This window comes from Eulemur rufifrons, chromosome 30 (genome assembly GCF_041146395.1).
Source record: "Eulemur rufifrons isolate Redbay chromosome 30, OSU_ERuf_1, whole genome shotgun sequence".
NCBI lineage: Eukaryota > Metazoa > Chordata > Mammalia > Primates > Lemuridae > Eulemur > Eulemur rufifrons.
Genome location: NC_091012.1, coordinates 103,794,158 through 103,813,341, shown reverse-complemented (window position 1 = coordinate 103,813,341; position 19,184 = coordinate 103,794,158). Strand labels below are relative to the sequence as shown.

Here is a 19,184-nt window from a genome sequence, read left to right as displayed (position 1 = left end):
ATCTCCACTGAATTAAGCAGTTTGCGCTCTGCAGAGGCTGGGCGGATCCTAGAGAATGCTCATAAACTCCTGCAAGCACATCCAAGTAGTACCCTTGACTGCTCCTGCCATGCTAGACATGCTATCATCATTGCCAGAGCAGATTACTATGACCTCAGGTATGGCAGGCAGCCACTGATTTGGCGAATGCATTCTTTTCTATTCTGATTAGAAAAGGGGATTAGAAACAGTTCACACTCACATGGGACTGACAATAATATTTGTCGATGGTCTTGCCATAGGGCTACATTAACTCTCTCAGTCTGCGTCATCATATAGTCTAAAGGAACCTGGGCCATCTGGACATCCCACGGAATATCACACTGGACCACTGTATCAATTACATCAGACTGATTGTGCAAGACGAGCCAGAGATGATTAACACATTGCCTTGAGAAGACACATGCACTCCAGATGGTGGGAGATAAACCCTACAAAGACTCACGGGCCTGCCACATTAGCAACATTTTTAGGAATCCAGTGGTCCAGGATATGCCACAACAGCCCCTCCAAAGAATAAGGCACAGTGCGGCATCTCACACCTTCCGCCGTGAAGAGAAAGCACACCACCCGGTAGGCCTTTTCACGTTCTGGCGGCAGCGTATTCCACACCTGGAGATGCTGCTGTAACCCAAATTCTAGGTGACATGTAAAGCTACCAGCTTTGAGTGGGGACCAGAGCAGAAAACGGCTCAGTAGCAGGTCCAGTCTGTGTGGTACAAGCAGTCCTGCCACTTAGGCCATATGATCTGGCAGATCCTATGATACTAGAGGTGTCAGCAGTGGGGAAAGATGCCATGTGGAGCTTATGGGAAGCCTGAGTGGGAGGCTCTCAGAGTTCTGGAGCAAGGCCATGCCATTTGCAGCAGAGAATCATACGCCTTTTGAGAAACAAATTCCACTGCAGTACTGGGGCCTGACAGAGACAGAATGCTTGATCATGGGGCACCAAGTGACCACGCATCCAGAATCTCTCATTATGAGCTGGGTCCTGCCAGATCCAACAAGTAATAAAGTCAGACAGGCCCAGCAGACAGGATTGAGCCCAAGCAGGACCGAGCAAGGTGCACGAGCAGCTAACGCAGATCCCCATGTCATCCACCACTGTTTTGCTAGTTAGTGCCTGTCACTGAGCTAAGGGGGCTCGCTACAATGAGCTGGGGAAAGAGGAAAAAGCCTAAGCTTGTTTACAAATGGCTGGTCTTGGTATGTGGATGGAAGCCAAAAGGTGGCCACTGGCTGCACTATAGCCCCACTCGGGATGACCTTGAAAGACAGTGGCAGAGCTCCTGGTGGGCAGAGCTTCGGACTGTGCACCTGACCATCTACTTTGTGTTGAAAGGAGTGGTTTAAGATTAGAATAGGCCGGGCGCAGTGGCTCACGCCTGTAATCCTAGCACTCTGGGAGGCCGAGGCGGGTGGATCGCTCAAGGTCAGGAGTTCGAGACCAGCCTGAGCAAGAGCGAGACCCCGTCTCTACTAAAAATAGAAAAAAATTATATGGACAACTAAAAATATATATATAGAAAAATTAGCCGGGCATAGTGGCGCATGCCTGTAGTCCCAGCTACTCGGGAGGCTGAGGCAGGAGGATCGCTCGAGCCCAGGAGTTTGAGGTTGCTGTGAGCTAGGCTGACGCCACGGCACTCACTCTAGCCTGGACAACAAAGTGAGACTCTGTCTCAAAAAAAAAAAAAAAAAAAAAAAGATTAGAATATATATGTGTATATATATATATATATTTTTTTTTCACTTATGGGCAGTGGTGAATGGCTTGGCTGGGTGGTCAGGGGCCTAGAAGATTGGAAGAGCAGGACAGGAAAGGCTGGGATACAGAAATAGAGGTGGACATACAGGAGTGGGCAAAAAGTGAGGAGTGAAGGTCTCTGTATTGTGTGTTAACACCAACCAGACATTATTCACCATGGAAATGGCACAGGCAACCAGGTAGACAGGATGAGTCAGCCGGATGATGTCAGCCAGACTCTCTGACTAGCCACCACAGTGCTAGCAGATGGACACATGAATGAAGTGGCAATTGCAGCAGAGAGAGAAGCTGGACATTACTGAATGTCCAACCTGTCAGCAACAGAGATCAGCACTGAATCCCTGATATGACACCATCCCTCAAGAAGACCAACCAACCCCCTGGCAGCATGCTGACTACATTGGGCCCCTTTCACCCTGCAAAGAGTAGTGATCTATTTTGACTAGAATATTCCACATATGGGTTTGCCTTTTCTAAATGCAGGACCTTAGCCATCATCACTGTCAAAGGGCTTACACAATGTTTGATCCACCAGCATGGGACCCCGCATAACACTGCCTCAAACCAGAAGACGCACTTTACAGCAAAGTAAAGGAGGTGCGAAAGTGGGCCCATGACCATGGAATTGACTGATGGCATTACATACCATACTGCCCAGAAGCTGCTGGCCTGATGGAGCAATTTGTTGCAGCCATAGCTAAGACCCCAGCTTGGAGGTGATAACATGCAAGAATGGGCACCATCCTTAAAAACACAGTGTAAACCCTAAATCAATGACCATTGCAGGTACCGTGTTCCTAACAGGTAGAATACATGGGTCTGGGGACACAGAGGTTAAAGTAGGAGTGGCCCAGCTTACCAGCAATCCCAGTGATCCATTTTTGGAATTTATGCTTCCTGTTCCCTCAGGGCTTTGCAAGGTTAGAGGTCCTGGTTCTTTAAGGGGGAACACTGCTACCAGGGGACACAGCAAGAATTCCATTAAACGCTAAGCTATGATTGCCATCTGGGCACTTCAGGTTTCTCATGTTGAGGGACATGAAGAGGAGTCACTGTCTTGGCAGGGGACATGGATGACCTGGGTCATCAGGAGGAGGTAGAGCTGCTGGCACACAGTGAGGGTAGGGAGGAGTATGTTTGGCACCCGGGTGATCCACCTGGGCATCTGCTGGTATTCCTTGCTCACCTTTGACAGTAAGCGGATAGTGTGGGGGTCTGCACAGCAGCCACAGCCTGAAAAGGGCATGGGGACTAAAGGCTGAATGATCCCTCAAGGATGAGGTGAGCCACTGAGACCAAGAGAGGTGCTAGCTGGGGGTGAGGGGAATCTGGAATGTATGACAGGGGAAGGAGACAATGAACATCATTTATGGCCTTGAAATCAACTGCAGCAGCAGAGGCTCTGCTTCATCCCACTACTCTGCCCTTTCAAGTTTCCCCCAGAAAACAAGATGTTAGAATTCTGGAAATGCTGTTCCATGAAGGGGTGAATTTGCTATGAGAAGCAAGTGGATCTGAGCAGCACGAAGGGAGGACTATATGCTCCTCCCAGATCCTTACCTCGCCACTTCAGGCCTTTACATCTAGCCCCCAGCTTCTAGGACATCTGCCGCTGACACCTCACAGGCATGTCCCTCCCTGGGCATTGGCCTCTGCAGCCGGGATTTGCCTCACCCAGGGCTATGCCTCCTCCCAGGGGCCAGCCGACAGCCAATGACTGATGCAGAAATACCAAAGCCTGGCGGCCTCCTCAACTGGGACAACCCTAAAGAGCCATCCCAGCACCAGAACTTCCAAGAGGACTGGCTGAGGCCTCTGCTGTGGTTGCATCACAGCTCAACTTTTCCCTCTGCCCAATCCTCCTTTCCACATCACCTCCCCAACAGGTGTTGTTTCCAAGAACTCTCCCCAATAAATCTCCTGCACACAAATCTCAGTCTCAGGGTCTCCTTCCAGGGAAATCTACCTAAAAAAAGAAGCCACAATAAGAAATATAGTTTATATAACCCACTATATACATATGTATATAACCCATCCTATGTATGTAATATGTATTATATAAGATGTTATACAACAAATATGAGAATATAGAATATGTCTTTTATAATATGTAACATATAAAATGTTGTATATTACATATTATGTGCATATACATCTAGAATGTATACATACATATTGGAAAGAAAATTTCAGTAAATAATTACCTTTACTATGTGCAATGTAGTCTGATATTTCCTATTCTATTTTATTCCATTTCATGAAGAAAAACATATACATATAGATATATTATATACTATAAAGCCATAACAGAACACATGTATTATAGAGTATATGCCATGTATAATATACATTACAGATTGTATATTTTATTGGAATAACAGTTTTGTTAAACAATGACTCCACTTACTATGTGCAAATATTGCTATTTTATATTTTTATTTATCCAACTTCATGAAGAAAGTGAAATGCCGGTCATAAGCCAATAGGTGACCCACAGTTTGAAAAACACCGGACTAAATTAGCTCTAAAAGGGGAGATAAGTCTCAACTCAGAGTTTACAACTTTAAACCATGGAGGGCTCGAGATCTAAGAAGGAATGAGAGTGGTGAGGTTTGCTCGGAAAGCTGTCAGGCCGTACTTAGGTGTAGGTTGCATTACAGACTTTGCACAACTCCTCCTCCATTCCAGGCTGAAATCCCTAAAGCCTGCGTGGTTCTGAAGGTCTGCAAGTTGGTGAAGCAGGTCTCTGCTCCTCATGCTGCACGTGGTGTACACAGGCTCTCTCCCTTTGTCCACCCCACCCCACATGTAGTAGACACTAAATAAATATATGCTAGATTGACTGGAGGAAAAGACTGGAGGGGCTGCTGGGATAAAGGGGGGCTTCTGGGGTGCAGAAGGGATGGATCTTTCACTGAATTCAGCAGGTGCTCAATAAATGCTTGCCAGACAGATGAGAAGAAAAATGGAAAACACTGCAGTTGCAGTTATGGGGAGGGGAAGGGACTTGTCAGTATTGAGTAGATAATAAATTCTTGATGGAATGAAGGAAAAAGCAGGAAAGAATCTGCCTGGAGGGTTGGAGTGGAGAAGGGAAGTGTAAAGGAGGGTGGTTACCAATATCCAGCAGGGGCCTCATTAACGTTTGTTGACTTCAATGGAGCAAATTTATCCAGGAAGATAGCACCTTGGTGAGTGGATGTTGGTGAAGGAATTATAGCATGTGCTCAATAAGTGCTTTACGGATTGATGGAGAAAAGAGCGGAGAAGCCTGCTGCAGGGATGAGAACAGAATACAGTAAGAGATTAATAAGTGCTTTCTGGATTAATTGGGAGAGGAAAGGGCAGCTGGGAAGATGGCTACTAAGTGGGGGAAGGGGCCTACCCAGAATAAATGGAAAACAGTGCACGTTATGAGCTTTCAGGATTATGTAGTGTGAAAGGCAGGATGGAGACTGTTGAAGGGGGAATTAGGACTACCAATGGGGAGAAGAGGCATTGGATGCAGGGTTCTTAGTAGTATACAATAAGTGCTCATTAAATGTTTGTGGGGTTGAATAGAGGAAAAGGTATAGTGAGGCCAGCTGGTGGTTGGGATTAGCAGGAAGGGAAGCTGAAGGAGGGTTCTTCCTAGTATATAGTGGTGTTTAATAAATGCCTCCCACACTCGGACGCATACAAAGTATGCAATAAATATCTATAGAATGAATAAATGGTTCTGAATAGAGAAAAAGGCTGCTGGGTAAGGGCCCCTATGGCGGGGGGGGGGGATGGGTAATCTAAGCAGGAAATAGCTGGTACTGACAAATTTAGGATGAAGTAGACCCCTGGAGAGAGAGAGCTCTTGAGGCAGCGGCAGGAACTTCCAGAGACATGGAAAGAGGAAGTTGTTTACCAGCTTAAATAGACTAAAGGCCCTTTGGAGTATAGACTTAAGGTTGGGAGAAGGAATCCTAGGGGGACTGAAGGGTGTGAGAAAAGGGTAACCTTTATAAATTGGGCTCTGGATTTATCAAAGGAAAGGATCTTGGGGCGAGGCCTTGTGATTGGGGAAGGTTCTCTTAGGGGCAATGAAGGGGAATGTACTCCCCGCATATAACAGGCAATGTACATGTGCTCACTGCATCCGCTGGAAGAAAGGGACTCTGGGGAGGAGGTGTGCATACATGGAACACACAGAAGGCATGCCATAAATGCTCATGGGAGCCACTGGAGGGAAAGGTCTTTAGGGGAAGGTAATTAGAATGGAGCAACTTGGCAGACAAGGAATAAATGCTCACTGGATTCGTTAAAATAAAAGGCCTTTGGGGAGGGGGGCTAGGGATGGGCATACAATCACTTGATAAATGCTTACTGGATCCTTGCAGTAAAAGTCCTTCAGGGAGGGGAAATGAGGATGCAGATACTTGATCTATGTAAGCTTGACTCTTCATCCACGGGAGGAAAAGCTTTTGTGGAGAAGGCACAGAATCAGGCACACAGTAGGTGCTCCATATGTACTCCAAGGAGTATTTAAAAGAAAAGATCTTTGGAAAGAGTGAAATGGTGCACACAGCAAATGTTAAGATATCTGAGCACTGGACTAACCGGAGGCACAGGCCTTTGTGGAGAGGTCTAAGGTTGGGTCATGCAGAAAGTGCTCAATACATGCAGACTGAAGCCACTGGAGGAAAAGGCATTGAGAAAAGGGTTTGGGGTGAGGTATACAGCAGGCACTCAATACATGCTTACTGAAAATATTGGAGGAAAGAACCTTTAGAGAAGGCTCACACTGTAGGCAGTTGATAAATGCTAGATAGATTGACCAAAGGAAACGTCTTTTAAGAAGTAGCTTGAGAACAGGATACAGGAGGCACTTAATAAATGCTTTCTAGATCCACTGTAGGAAAAGGTCTTTGAGGAGAGGCTGCTGCTGATGAGTCACACACAGAAGGCTCAAAAATGCTCACGGAACTCATTGGAGGAAAATGATTTGCTTGAGAAGGGGCTTGGGGATAGGGCACATATCAGGCACTTAATAAATGCTTCCTAGATCCTTTGGAGAAAAAGGTCCTCGGAGAGAGGGCCTGGAGTTGAGGCACACAGAAGGCATTCAATCAAGGAGCCATTCAATCACGAGATCCATTAAAGGCAAAGCTTTTGGCGAGAAGCTGGGGTGGGATACACAGCCGGCACTCAACCAATGTTTACTGAATAGTTTAAAAGGTCTTTGAGGAGGGGACTGGAGCGGGACGCATAGCACTGACTGGATACATGCTCACAAGATCCATTAGAGAGAAGGCCTTAGGGCAAGGGCTGAGGAGAACAGGACACACGTCAGGCTGTCAAAAAATGCGCACAAAACTCATTGAAGCCAAAGGTCTTGGGGAAGGGCTCTTGGATGTGGCATATAGCAGGTATTCGATAAGTGCTCACAAGATCCATCAGAGGACCAGGTCTTTGGGGTGAGGGTTGAGGGGGTAGGCAGGGCACATTCGGATCACAGGATATATTGAAGCCGAAAGCTTTTGGAGAGGGGGTCTGGGGAAGAGGCACACAGCAGATGCCCAATAACCGTTCCCTGTATCCATCGAGAAGGTTTGTTGGGGGGACAAGGGTGGGGCACACAGGAAGCGCCCAGCATAATAATTTAAAGGAAAAGGATTTGGGTGAGAGGGCCAGGTGCCAGGCACACAAACGGCGCTCGATAATTGCTCATTCGCCGCCAAACGATCTGGGGGCCCAGGCCTGCGGGGAGACATCCGCGGCAGTGGCTTACCAGTCGGTGTGCGGTTCGTCGATGACCAGCAGCACCCTGGCGGCGGCGCCCCCGCGGCCTGCGCCCCCAGAGCCGCCGCCCACCTGCTCGCTGAAGGTGGCGGCCGCGGCCGCCGTAGTCTGCTTGACCGCGTTGGACAGAGACGAGAAGAAGCCACCACCCCCTGAGGATCCGGGGCTAGGGGCAGCTGGAGAGGCCACGGGGGCGGCCGCAGAGGACCTGTCGGCAGTGGCGGTCGCGGGACCGGGCGTGGCTCCGGGACTGGGGGCAGCGGGCGGCGGCGGGGGCGGCTGCGGGCGCTGCAGGTCTGTCATGTACCCATTCGGCAGATTGGCCATAAAGTTGCTGTCTGACAGGCGGCGCCGCAGGTAGTTCATGGCTGCGGCTTGGGGCAGGGGGTCCTAGGGGCAGTCTGGCCAGAGCCGCGGGGGCGGACCGCGCGGGGCCCAGGAGCACAGCCGCGCTCTCAGGCACGACGCGACTCCTCCGCTGCCCGCCGCAGACTGAGGCAGCGTTTGGTCGCCGCCGCCGCAGCGCGGATGGTCGCGCCCGTACCCCCCTATCTCGCGCCTCGCGTGGTGCAGTCCGGCTGGGCCGGCGGCAGCGCGGACGCGACCAAGGCGGCCAGGAAGGGGAGTCTGCGGAGGAACGGTCAGTGACGTCAGCGCGCCTTCAGTGCTGGGGCGGCGGTGGCGCGCGCCGGCAGGCGGGGGCGAAGGCGCTGTCCGCGGTGCTGAAGCTGGAAGTGCGCACGCGCCACGCCGCATCCTGGTTCTCCTCCCCCCCTCTGATAGGGGATGCGCAATTTGGGGAGTGGGGGTGGGGTGCTTTTCCGGAGGGTCAGGGTCGGTAGTCAGGCAGGCCGCCCACCAGCCCGCCTCATCCAGGTCCTCATACCCACTCGCACCCATACACGGGGCCCTCCGCAGACGCTCGGTTTCCAGTGTTGATATTCACCGCAGAAGGCATTTGGAGGTGGGGTTGGGGGTGGAAGCACACTCAGAGACACAAAACTAGAGAAGTAACCTCCTCGCAGCGAGGGGTGGGGTCATACGCAGTGCCCGCGGGGAAATCAGTCTCCTACGTCCACACAGGCTCAGCTAGGCAGAGAGTGGGGGCGGCATAGACACCATCAGACGAGCGGAGGTGGACACTTGAGCGGTGTACACACTTTTGCCCAGGGTGTTGGAGGGCGGGGGAGCGGGGGGGGCTGCAGGCACACAGGGAATGACACACACGGAGATACATATACACACACGCACACAAAAATAAGGAAACACATAGGGACATGTACAGACAGAAAACAGACAACAGTCTAGGTGTATATACAGACATGCAAGTCCAGGGTAACACACATGGGCATGCATACACTTATACAGACACACACACAGACAACACACTGACACACACAGATCCAGGGAAACTCACATGAGCATGCACACCCAGACAAAACACGTACTCACAGATGATCATGGAAAAACACAGATCTGCAATACACATTCCCTGCAGCTCTAACCCTGATGCATGTCTATCCCCCCCACTAACCACAACACACTTGGTGTATATGCCCCCATTCCTTTGCTCTGGACATAGCCAAAACCCACAATAACCACCTGGTGTCATCAATGCCCATAGATTTCTTCCCCTGCACCTTAGAACTTTCCACAGACAGAGGCAGGCCCATCGCAGGGTGCATATACAGTAGGTGCCAAACAGTGTTTACACATGAGCAAATGAGGTAGTCCAGGCAAAGGTGGGATGAGGAAGCCATCCTGTTAAACCTATAAGATCCTGATGACAATAAAAGCACAAACTCATAAATAATCATTTGTTGGCTGATTGTAACCAACATTTAGCTAAGCTGTTTACATGCATCATTGCATCCAACCTTCACAACAATCCTATAGGGTGGATAATATAATTTCCATTTTACAGATGAGGGAATCTGAGAACTCCAATTCATTCCCAAAGGGTTATGTTCACTTTGTGATCCATACATATTTTTTTTCTTTTAAGAATGTGCCAGGAAGAGAGAACAGCCAATGCCAGTGTGGCTGGAACAAAGTGAGGGGCTTGTGTAGGAGATGGGGTCAGAGGTTAGCAGGGGCCAGATTGGGTAGGACACTGGCCATAATGAGTGATGATGGTGGACCAGGTGAGGTGGCAGAAGATTAGCAAGAAGTAGAGGGTCTCTTTTGCTTGCAGGATTTTCAGATGAATCATCCACTTATTCATTCTTCATTCATGAGATCGTTGGCTAGTTTAAAGGAGGCAGTAATAGTGTGGGGTCTGGAGTCACAGTGCCTGGGTTCAAATCGGGCCTCCCCCATACCCTTGGGAAAGTGACTTAATCCCTCTGAGATTTGGTTTCCTCATGTGTAAAAAGGGTATACCTCTGACTCACCTCTAAGGAGAGAGCTTGTGGAGGGGCAACCTCTGTATCTTTGCATGTGCTGTAACTTCTGCCAGGGATGGCCTCTCCCTCCCTCTCTCAAGGGCTGCCTTTGGCCACTGTATCCAGGAAGCTCCCCATCTCCAGGTCTCATATTCCATCTCTTTCTCTAGGCTCCCATAATCCCCAAGTTAAAAACTTCCCCAACCATCCTCTACTCCCTCCTCCAACCCAGCCAGCTTCTGTCTCACCTCCAGGCTTTTGTTTGGGCCATTCCTTCCCCTCCCTCCAGGATGCCCTCTCTGGCATTCCAAATGGGGACTCCCCACAAATGAGATATTTTCCAACATTTTGAAGTATGTGCTCTTTAGTTTTTTGCTCATTAACAGAAGTAAACAAGCTGTGCAGGGCGTGGTACCCTCTCTGAGGGACAGGAGGAGCTGCAGGTCTTTCTGGCTACTCTGGGCCTGAATTCGTGTTCCTCAGAAATCTGATCCAGACTGTGCCTCTTTCTGTTCCCAGGCTCCTAGTACTTGTGGCTCCCAACACCATTCCCTTTTTCCAGGTGGCTCAATTTCCAGAAATTAATTTTTTGTGGATTGTTTTATAGGGGAATGAAGATTTCTTCTAGGAGTGTCTCAACTCGCCTAGGCAGAGGTAAGACTCCTCCACACCGTCTCCGTCTTCTTCACCAGGAATGGGTGTACAAAAGAGGCTCCAAGAATGATTTTGTTGTGCATTGGTGAGCAACAACTCTCACACACACATACACGCTCACATTCAGTATTGTACCCATGCCTATAACACACAAATACATATCCATGCCACCTTAATATGCATGTGCACAGACACACATATGACTCACACACTGTCATGGCACACACACAGTTGTAACCTCACACACACTCCACATACATTCAATACATCCTTAATTCTTGCACAGCCCCACAGTTCTGCATATCACACACACAAGGGTACGTATGCACCTCATAATGCACACACACAGCTGTACTTTCTTGTAAACACATACCTCTTATACCCTGTAGTAGTAACTAGAACCCCGTACTACTCAGTCCTCCCAAGATGACCAAGTACTCATCCATCCATCAACTGGCCCATTTTACATAAAGGGAAAGGGACCCGGAGAAGTCAAGTGAGTCCACCAGCCGACTTCAGGTGTCACAAACCTCCCACCAGAACCTTCCCACATAGAGGGGTCCCCTACACCAAAGCGCGAAGTCCTGAACTCTGCTTCTGCCTCACCATAATCCATGGTGCTTCAAAAATGTCCAGCCTCCTACCTTTCTGTGCCTGTTTCCTCCTTTGTAAAATCGGGATAATAATACTGACCCAAATAGGTTGGTTGCAGATTAAAGGAGTTCATGCTATGGAAAGCCTTAAGACACTACTAGGCACGCAGTGTTTTCTAAGTATTAGCTATTACCACAATTATGATGATGATTCTTATAATGCGTCTCCTTACAAGGGGCCTGGCATTCAGTAAGTGGTAAATGAATGAGCAAATGCTAAGAGCACTGGATCTGGGTTTGTCTCCTTCACTGTGGAGACACATACCATTCTGATTCCTCTTCTTCCCTATCCCCCATGATGTCCAGCACTATTGTTAGTATACAGTAGGCGTTAAGTGTCGAATAGATGTTCAAATGAAAGGAATAACTATTCTGAGTCTGTTCCCTCGCTCAGATGTCCTCTCCTTCTACCAGCCCTCCTCCACCCCAGATGCCCAGACTTAGCTTTAGTATACAGTAAACGCTAATAAGTGTTGAATGAACGAACAAGTGCTAGAGCAATATATGTCTGGGTTTGTTTTGGGGGCTCCTCCGGGCAGATGCTTCTTTTTGCCCCAGCCCCAGCTCAGAGCATATCATAGGCACTTCCTCTACCCGCCTCCCGCCTCGCCGAGCTATTTGTCGCCGGTAATTGCGGCGTTGGAGCCAGGCTGCTGGGGAGTGGGTGGGTGCAGGTGCTCGCGCGGCAGGGCGCCAACCCCGGCCACGCCTCTGCTGCCTTTCACGGTCTACTGACGCGGAATCCGCCAGCAGAGAGACTCGGGCGGGTGGGAACCTTGGGAGCTTCAGGAGGCGGGGAGAGGGCAACAAGCACACCGGCCAATCAAGAAGTGCCTGCCGGGATGAGTAGCCAATCAGGAAACCTGTACCGCGGAGCTCTGCAGAGGGACGTGCCGGGCGGCCCCAAGGCACTAGCGGGGTCGGGGGCCCAGACACTGGGGTCACAGAAGCGGCGCTGAGGCTGGACACTTACCTCCCCTCCCGCCAAACTGCGGCCACAGTGGAAATACTGTTTTTCCACACAGGCCGCTGCGACTTTGCCTGTGCTGTGCCCTTTGCCCGAGAGGATGCTATTGCCCCCACTTCTTGGGAAGGGGATAGGTTGCTTTTCCCCCTTTAAGGAATCTTAGAAGAGCCCGAAGAGGCTGGTTTATTGAGGTTTGGGAGTTCAGAGGGTCAGAGTGGAAGGGAGAGGCGTTAGAGCTTCTCGTCCTCAGGGTCTTTGCAGGCAGGCACATGTAGGCATGGCCGATTCTCCTCCACCACCAGTCTCTGCCCCTGCAGCGCGTCGCACAGTGTCCGTGGTGTCCCCCAGAAGGTCACGTTCTTCTCACCCTGACCTTCTACCACGGAAACGGTGGGCCTGGGGCATTGAGGAAATGAAGGGGAGAAACTTAGGGAAGGCAAGAATGCATTCGACAGACTCTTGGGTGCCTACTTGTGCTCAACACTACTTTTTAACTGTGAGATATTGGGGAATTTACCTTCCCCAAGCCTCAGTTTCCCTTGTCTGCAAAATGAGAATAATAGGAATACTATTAATACCCACCTCATGGGGATGAGTAAGGATAAATAAGTTAATTCAGGTAAAGTGCTCAGAGCAGTGCCTGACACACAGTAAGTGCTCAATAAATGCTGGTGATTGTTTCTTGACATGAGCTACCTTTTCTTACCTCCTAAACCATTTATATCTCTCCCCACTGCCCCCAGCAAAAAACTCAAGTGCCTTGTCCTGACATTCAAGGCCTTATTGTTGGACCTAATCCCTGCCCCACGCCAGTATCGCTCTCTCTCTCCTTTACTTTATCCAAACTCAGTCTCATGCTCAGAAAGGTCTTTGCCTGGGTTCTTTCTCCCACTAGGCAAGCCCTCCATTCACTCTCACCCCAATTCTCTCAATTAGTCCTTCCCCATTCAGTCTCTCACTCATTCAAGTCCTTTGCGCCTCTAACCCCTCTTCAGGACCTACTCTAAACCCTATAGCTGAGAGATCCCTTCCCAGATGGCAGGCCTTCCACGATCTGGGGACAGTGCACTTAATCTGGTAGCTTGATGTATGTGGAATGAAAGAAGGGGTATTTGAACCTCCTCTAATACCTAGGCCACTCTGTCACTGGGAAACACTTTTGGTGGCCAATCACTTGTGTCCAGGATTCTGATCAAAGTCTTGATGCCAGGGATTCCTTTCCTGACCCCTACATGCCCTAGGAGTCCTGATCAGCTTCCTGGACCTAGGCTGAGGTGGCAGTCTCTTTTCCACACACCAGTCGCTCTTCACATGCCTTGTGTCAGGTCCCTGCTAGGTCCCTTGGGGGATTCATGGGATCTGGGTTCTGTATGTCTACAACTGTTGCTGAAAAGGCTGTGGAGTGCCTTGGGGCAGTGAGATGGCAAGTGAGTAAACGGAGATGTAGGCAACTTGCAGGGGTGAGTAAGTGAATGGAGGCCTGAGTGACCGAGCAACTCAAACCATGGGCAACTGAGAGGTCAGAGTCAATGACACATGAAGGACTGAGGGAATGGGAGAATGGCTGAGTGACTGAGCAAGTGACTGAGGGGTACAGAGGCTAAGAATTCTCCCCCAATAGCTTCTTTATCATCTCCTTTAGTTTTGCCCCACTTCCTGCAGCTGGGAGATGGCACCTCCTGGCAAGGCAGACACCTTAGACCCAATGGTGGAAGCCCTGGTTGCCTGGGGTAGCCGATTCTCCCGCCTTCGATATCCTGACACCCTCCCAGGCACTCTGCCCCCTCACTCACGGGTACTTGGGGAGCAAGGCTGTGCAGAGTCGACGGCGGGCACGGGTGGGCTTGGGTCCACATGGAGGCATGCACAGCCCCCAGGTACTCCACTCTGACCATGAGCCTTTCACTGCAATAGGGGTGGGGATCACAGAGTCAGAATTGGAGGTCTCAGTGGGAAGGTGAGAGAGAGGCTGCAGGGACATGGGGTCCATGGCAGAGTTGGAAAACCCTCGTCCTTGCATGGGCTGCCCTACCCTCACAGTGTAATCTGTGGGGCACTCACAGACGCAGCCCTGGATGTTGTAGCAGTGCCGGATATCCTGGTATGGGCCGGCACATCGCTGTCCGTTAAACTTGCGGCCCTTGCAGGTCCGTAAGCGTGTCTGCTGGCCCGGGATTTCATTACAGCTGATGGACTTTATGTTCAGGCGGGTGCAGGTGTTCCACTGCCCCCAAGCCTCCCACTCTCCATCCACTGCAGAGACAGGGCAACAGGGGCTCAGACCAAAGCTGGGAACCAGCAAGGGGGCTCAGAGGAAGAAATGAGGACTTTAGGAGGGAGTGGGGGCAATCAGATGCGGGAATGGGGGATCAGAGGTGGAACTAAGGCATTAGGGCCAGGAAAGGAGGAATTGGAGACAGGAACAAGGCCTAAGCAGCAGGAATTGGGCAACAGAGATGGGCAGGGGGGCTTAGGCATGGAAATGGTGCATCCTGAGGTGCTGACCAGGGCAGGGCACGGCTGTGTTGCAGATGTGGGTCCGGGTGGCCTCACCAGCACAGAAGGGCCCCCCGTGCTGGGGCACAGGGTGATCACATGTCCGTTGTTCCAAGGTCTGGCCCAGGCCACAGGTCACAGGGCAGGGGATCATAGGACCCCATGGCCCCCAGCCCCCAGCCACTGTTGGAGGAGGAAAGGGAGTGAGCACAAAGGCCACCTTAATCCCTCCCCTCTGCCCCTAGACCCTTGAGGCAGACTGTCCCCAGATGAAGGGCTCCATGGTCACATGGTATAGGAACTCTACCCCCTGAAATGGCAGAGCATCTGTACCCTGAATCAAGAGCCCCACTAGCAGAGTGTCAGAGGCCTCATATCCACGTACCTGGGCAGGGCGGCAGGCCAGTGCAGCCCCGCTGCTCATAGGCTGGCCCTGGGCAGGGCTTCCCAGGAGGCTGCCGGGAGGGCTCAGGTGCAGAACACGTGCGGCTTCGTGTTTCCATAGGTGCGTGGGGTCCCCCGTGGCAGGAGCCTGAGCAGGGGCTCCAGGGGCCCCAGGCGGCCCAGGCCCCATGTGCTGTGGTGGGGTTGGGGTAGGGGAATGCAAGTGTGGTTATATGTGCTGAAGTCTTCTCACCCTGGCAGTTCCCTGCTGTAACTCCACAGACCCACCCTGGGTGCCCCCATTGGTGCCTTGTGGCTGCCCTCACTCACTGGGGCAGACTTGCTTGGTGTCACAGTCCTGTGATTCCTGTGCCTCTCCTGGGCAGTGGCCTCCACACTTGGGGGCAGGGCGATTACAAGCTCTCTCACGGATCTGGATCCCTTTGGAGCAGGTGACAGAGCAAGGCTTCCAGGGTCCCCAGTCAGACCAGCCACCCATCACTGTGGGAGAGAAGAGAGGGGGATAGGATGGAGGTAGGGTGTCATTCAGGGCTCCTTGCTTCCTTGTGTGCCCCACATCAGCTAATCCTGTCCTCGTATCCTCTGCCACCACACTTGACCCACCATCACTGCTCCCCTGGATGACCATAGCAGCCTTCATATTGGTCCCTCACCACATACAGTCTGTCCTTCTCCAAACCCAAGTCAGATCATATTTCTCCCCTGCCCACAATCCAGATCACTCAGACTAAAAGGCAATGTCCTCATCATGGCCCCTAAGAATCAGGCTCCCCTCACCTTTCTAACCTCGCCTCTCACCACTCTGTTCCTTCGGTCCTCACAAACATCAAGCATAGGCCTTCCCTCAGTGGCCCTGCACTGATTATCCTGATGCTGGTTAGCAGGGATTATTTGCCCGCCTTGCTGTCCTCCTCACCAGGACAGCATGACTGCTCCTCACAGGCCTGTAGCTGCCACTCGAGGGTCCCAGGTACTGCCTTCTCAGAGCAGTTCCCATCCCGGCCCACGCAGCGCCGATGCCGCAGCTGGGATCCCTCAGAGCACTTCACTGAGCAGGGGGCCCATGTGGACCATGGTGACCACCGTGGGAACCTGTAGAGAAGAGCACATGTGTCCCATCCTGCTGCGAGCTGTCAAGGATGGCATTCGGGACTCTGGAGTATAAGTAGGCACACAAGGGGGTGCTGGGATGTTGGGGGATTGAATGGGAAGAGGTGGGCATACAGTAAGGGCTTGACAAATGTCATTTACCTTCATGACCAGGTACCTGGAGTTGGAAGGCCCCCAAGGACAAGCAGGGACGCAGTAAGCAAATGTAAGGACTAGGGGCCTGGAGCTGCTGTGACAAACTCACCAGGTCACCACCCTGCACAGTAGCAGGCAAACAGGAAGTGCTTAACAAACAGGAGCCATCATCCCACAAGCTCAGAGGCCTCCTCAGAAATCCCCCAGATCTACCCCTACCCCCTGCCTAGCACCAGGTATGCTGTTACTAGACGTGAGCTGGTGACATGACTAGGAGCCCAGAGCTGCCCTCAAAAATCCCCAAGCTCCCCATCCCCACAGCATATCCAGAATGTACCATAAGCAATTAGAAAATAGATCTGGAATACAGTAAGGGCTCAATACATGCAAGCTGGAAATCATGATTAGGAGACTAGAGCTACCCTCAGAAATTCTCAAGCTGAGCCCCGCTCCCCTGCAATGCATCTGGTATGCAGGAAGTGCTCAATGGTTGTGAAGTATCATCATAATTAGGGGCTTGGAGCTGCCCTCAGAATTCCCTAAACTCTTCCACTCCCACAATGTGTCTGTATATAGTAAGCACTCAATAAATATGAGCTGTCATCACAATTAGGACACTAGAGTTACCTTCTGAAGTACCTGAGCTGCAGCCTGCCCGCGACGCTTCCAGAGTGCAGGAAGCAGTCAACATATGTGAGCTACGGCAGTGTTTCTCAACCAGGGGTGATTTTGTCCCCCAGGGGACATTTGGCAATGTCTAGAGACATTTTTGGTTGTCACAGTTGATGAGGGGAGTTGTTACTGGCATCTAGTGGAAGGCCAGGAATGTTATAAAATGTCCCACAATACATAGGTCAGCATGCCCCTACCCCAAAAAAGAATTTTCCAGCCCCAAATGTTAATAGGGCCAAGGTTGAGAAACCCTGAGTTATGGTCATGATCAGGGCCTTAGGGCTGCCCTTGGAAATCCCAGAGAAGGAAAACAGCCAGTTCTGGGTCATCCCACAGTCAGTCATTTTTGCCTTCCCCTCACCCCAAGTTCCCCCTAACCTGCATGTGTGACAGATCTTGCTGCCATCTTTCTGGAAGGCAAAGGCAGCGTTGAGACAGCAGTCTTCCACCTTGACACTTCCCAGGAGGCCCTTGCACTTGCCAGAGGATTCCTCATACTGGGTGAAGCAGAGCACGGGGTCTGAACCTGTAATGTGGCCAGGGATGGGTGGGTGGGTGAGGCATGGCCAGGAATGGGGTGGGCCTGAGCACCCCTGGGGTCCAGCTGGGGCCCTCACCTGCTCACCTGTGGCTGGCAGGGTGAGCAGCGGCAGCAGCAGCAACCACCGAGGGGCTTGTGCACAGGCAGTCATGTTGAGCACTGGCTCCTGCCCCCGTGCCAAGAGGAAGAAGCCCAGCTTTATCTGGGTTGACCTGTTCCTCGAGTCAGCAGAGAAAAAGGAACTGGGAGGGCGAAGGGCGGGGGGCGGGGGGGGGGGAGAGGATAGGGCATCCTGCAGGCCTTTTCAGCTCTGACTTCTCCCCTATCCCCTCTGCCTCCTCCTCTACTCTCCCTCCTGATTTCGTTTCACCCTTGATCCTGTTTTGTCACCATATCCCCACCACCTCACGCTCCCCCCAGCAACTTTTCAGTGCTCAGTCAACACCCCTTGGACAAATTCTCAATGAGGGAAATGGAGCATAGGAGTTTGGAGCAACTTCCTAGCTGTGTGATCTTGGGCAAGTTCACTTACACCTCTGAGCCTCAGTTTCCCTATCTGTAAAATGCATAATCTCTAGCACACTTACGAGATCAACCTCATGGGGGTGTTGAACAAGGGTGAAATGAGTGTGGTGTGCTCAGTGTGTCCTTCCTCGTGGGGTGGAGGGACATTGAGGTAATTGCTTCATCCTCCATCCTGACTTGACCTCCACCCTCCTCTTTCCTGAAAGCTAGTTTCCCTGCGGTCAGCATGGGGGGTTGCTCAGCACAGGGGAAGTGAGAAAGAGAAGTGGGAGGAGCCTGGGCACAGTTAGGAGGGAACCAGCTTGGCCATGTTCCATCAGAGAACCCTCGGGCAGGTAACACCCCCCTCCCCAAGCCTGTTTCCTCATCTGTAAAATGTGCTCACAGACAGCACTTACAACATAGGTAGGCTTTCTCGCAGAGATTGGAATTTAGCTTTTTTAAAGTTCTTAGAACAGTGCTTGGCATCCAGTAGGTGCTCCGTGTTCATTAAATAAACGTATTCCATGTTTATTCAGCACCTACTGGATGCCAGATGTGGTTCTCAGCATAGAGAACAGGACAAAAATCTTGGCCCTCAAGGGACTTACGTTCTAAAGGAGAGGATGAACAATAAATGTCACCTGCCTACCTGCCGCCCCAAGGAGGCCTTTCTGAGCTACCTTTTTTTGTCTGGCATCCCTGTCACTCTCTAGCCCAGTGGCTCTCAAATCTATTTTCTTTTCTTTTCTTTTTTTTTTTGAGACAGAGTCTCACTTCGTTGCCCAGGCTAGAGTGAGTGCCATGGCGTCAGCCTAGCTCACAGCAACCTCAAACTCCTGAGCTCAAGGGATCCTCCTGTCTCAGCCTCCCAAGTAGTTGGGACTACAGGCATGCACCACCATGCCCAGCTAATTTTTTCTATATATATTTTTAGCTGTCCATATAATTTCTTTCTATTTTTAGTAGAGATGGGGGTCTTGCTTTTGCTCAGGCTGGTCTCGAACTCCTGAGCTCAAACGATCCGCCCACCTCGGCCTCCCAGAGTGCTAGGATTACAGGCGTGAGCCACCGCGCCCGGCCTCTT

The 19,184-nt window shown here is 51.2% G+C and overlaps 2 protein-coding genes across 3 annotated transcripts in view; both read right to left on the bottom strand.

Annotated features, from left to right (window-relative positions):
• The window catches only part of SYN1 (synapsin I), a 41,999-nt gene extending 33,929 nt beyond the window's left edge, over positions 1-8,070 (bottom strand). For both annotated transcript variants that reach the window (XM_069464393.1, XM_069464394.1), the window contains exon 1: positions 7,566-8,070. In XM_069464393.1, coding sequence (XP_069320494.1) covers positions 7,566-7,942 — 377 coding nt within the window. In that variant the 5' untranslated portion in view covers positions 7,943-8,070. The remainder of the gene's footprint in view (positions 1-7,565) is intronic.
• Positions 8,071-12,401: 4,331 nt separating this feature from the next.
• On the bottom strand, positions 12,402-17,779 carry CFP (complement factor properdin). The gene is made up of 9 exons (XM_069463349.1): positions 17,678-17,779; positions 17,431-17,578; positions 16,052-16,227; positions 15,445-15,615; positions 15,116-15,307; positions 14,740-14,913; positions 14,296-14,487; positions 14,028-14,139; positions 12,402-12,630 (listed from the first exon to the last, which is right to left on the bottom strand). Exons 1-9 carry the CDS (start codon positions 17,742-17,744, stop codon positions 12,465-12,467), a joined length of 1,398 nt encoding a protein of 465 aa, XP_069319450.1. The 5' UTR covers positions 17,745-17,779; the 3' UTR covers positions 12,402-12,464.
• Between the last annotated feature and the right edge of the window lie 1,405 nt (positions 17,780-19,184).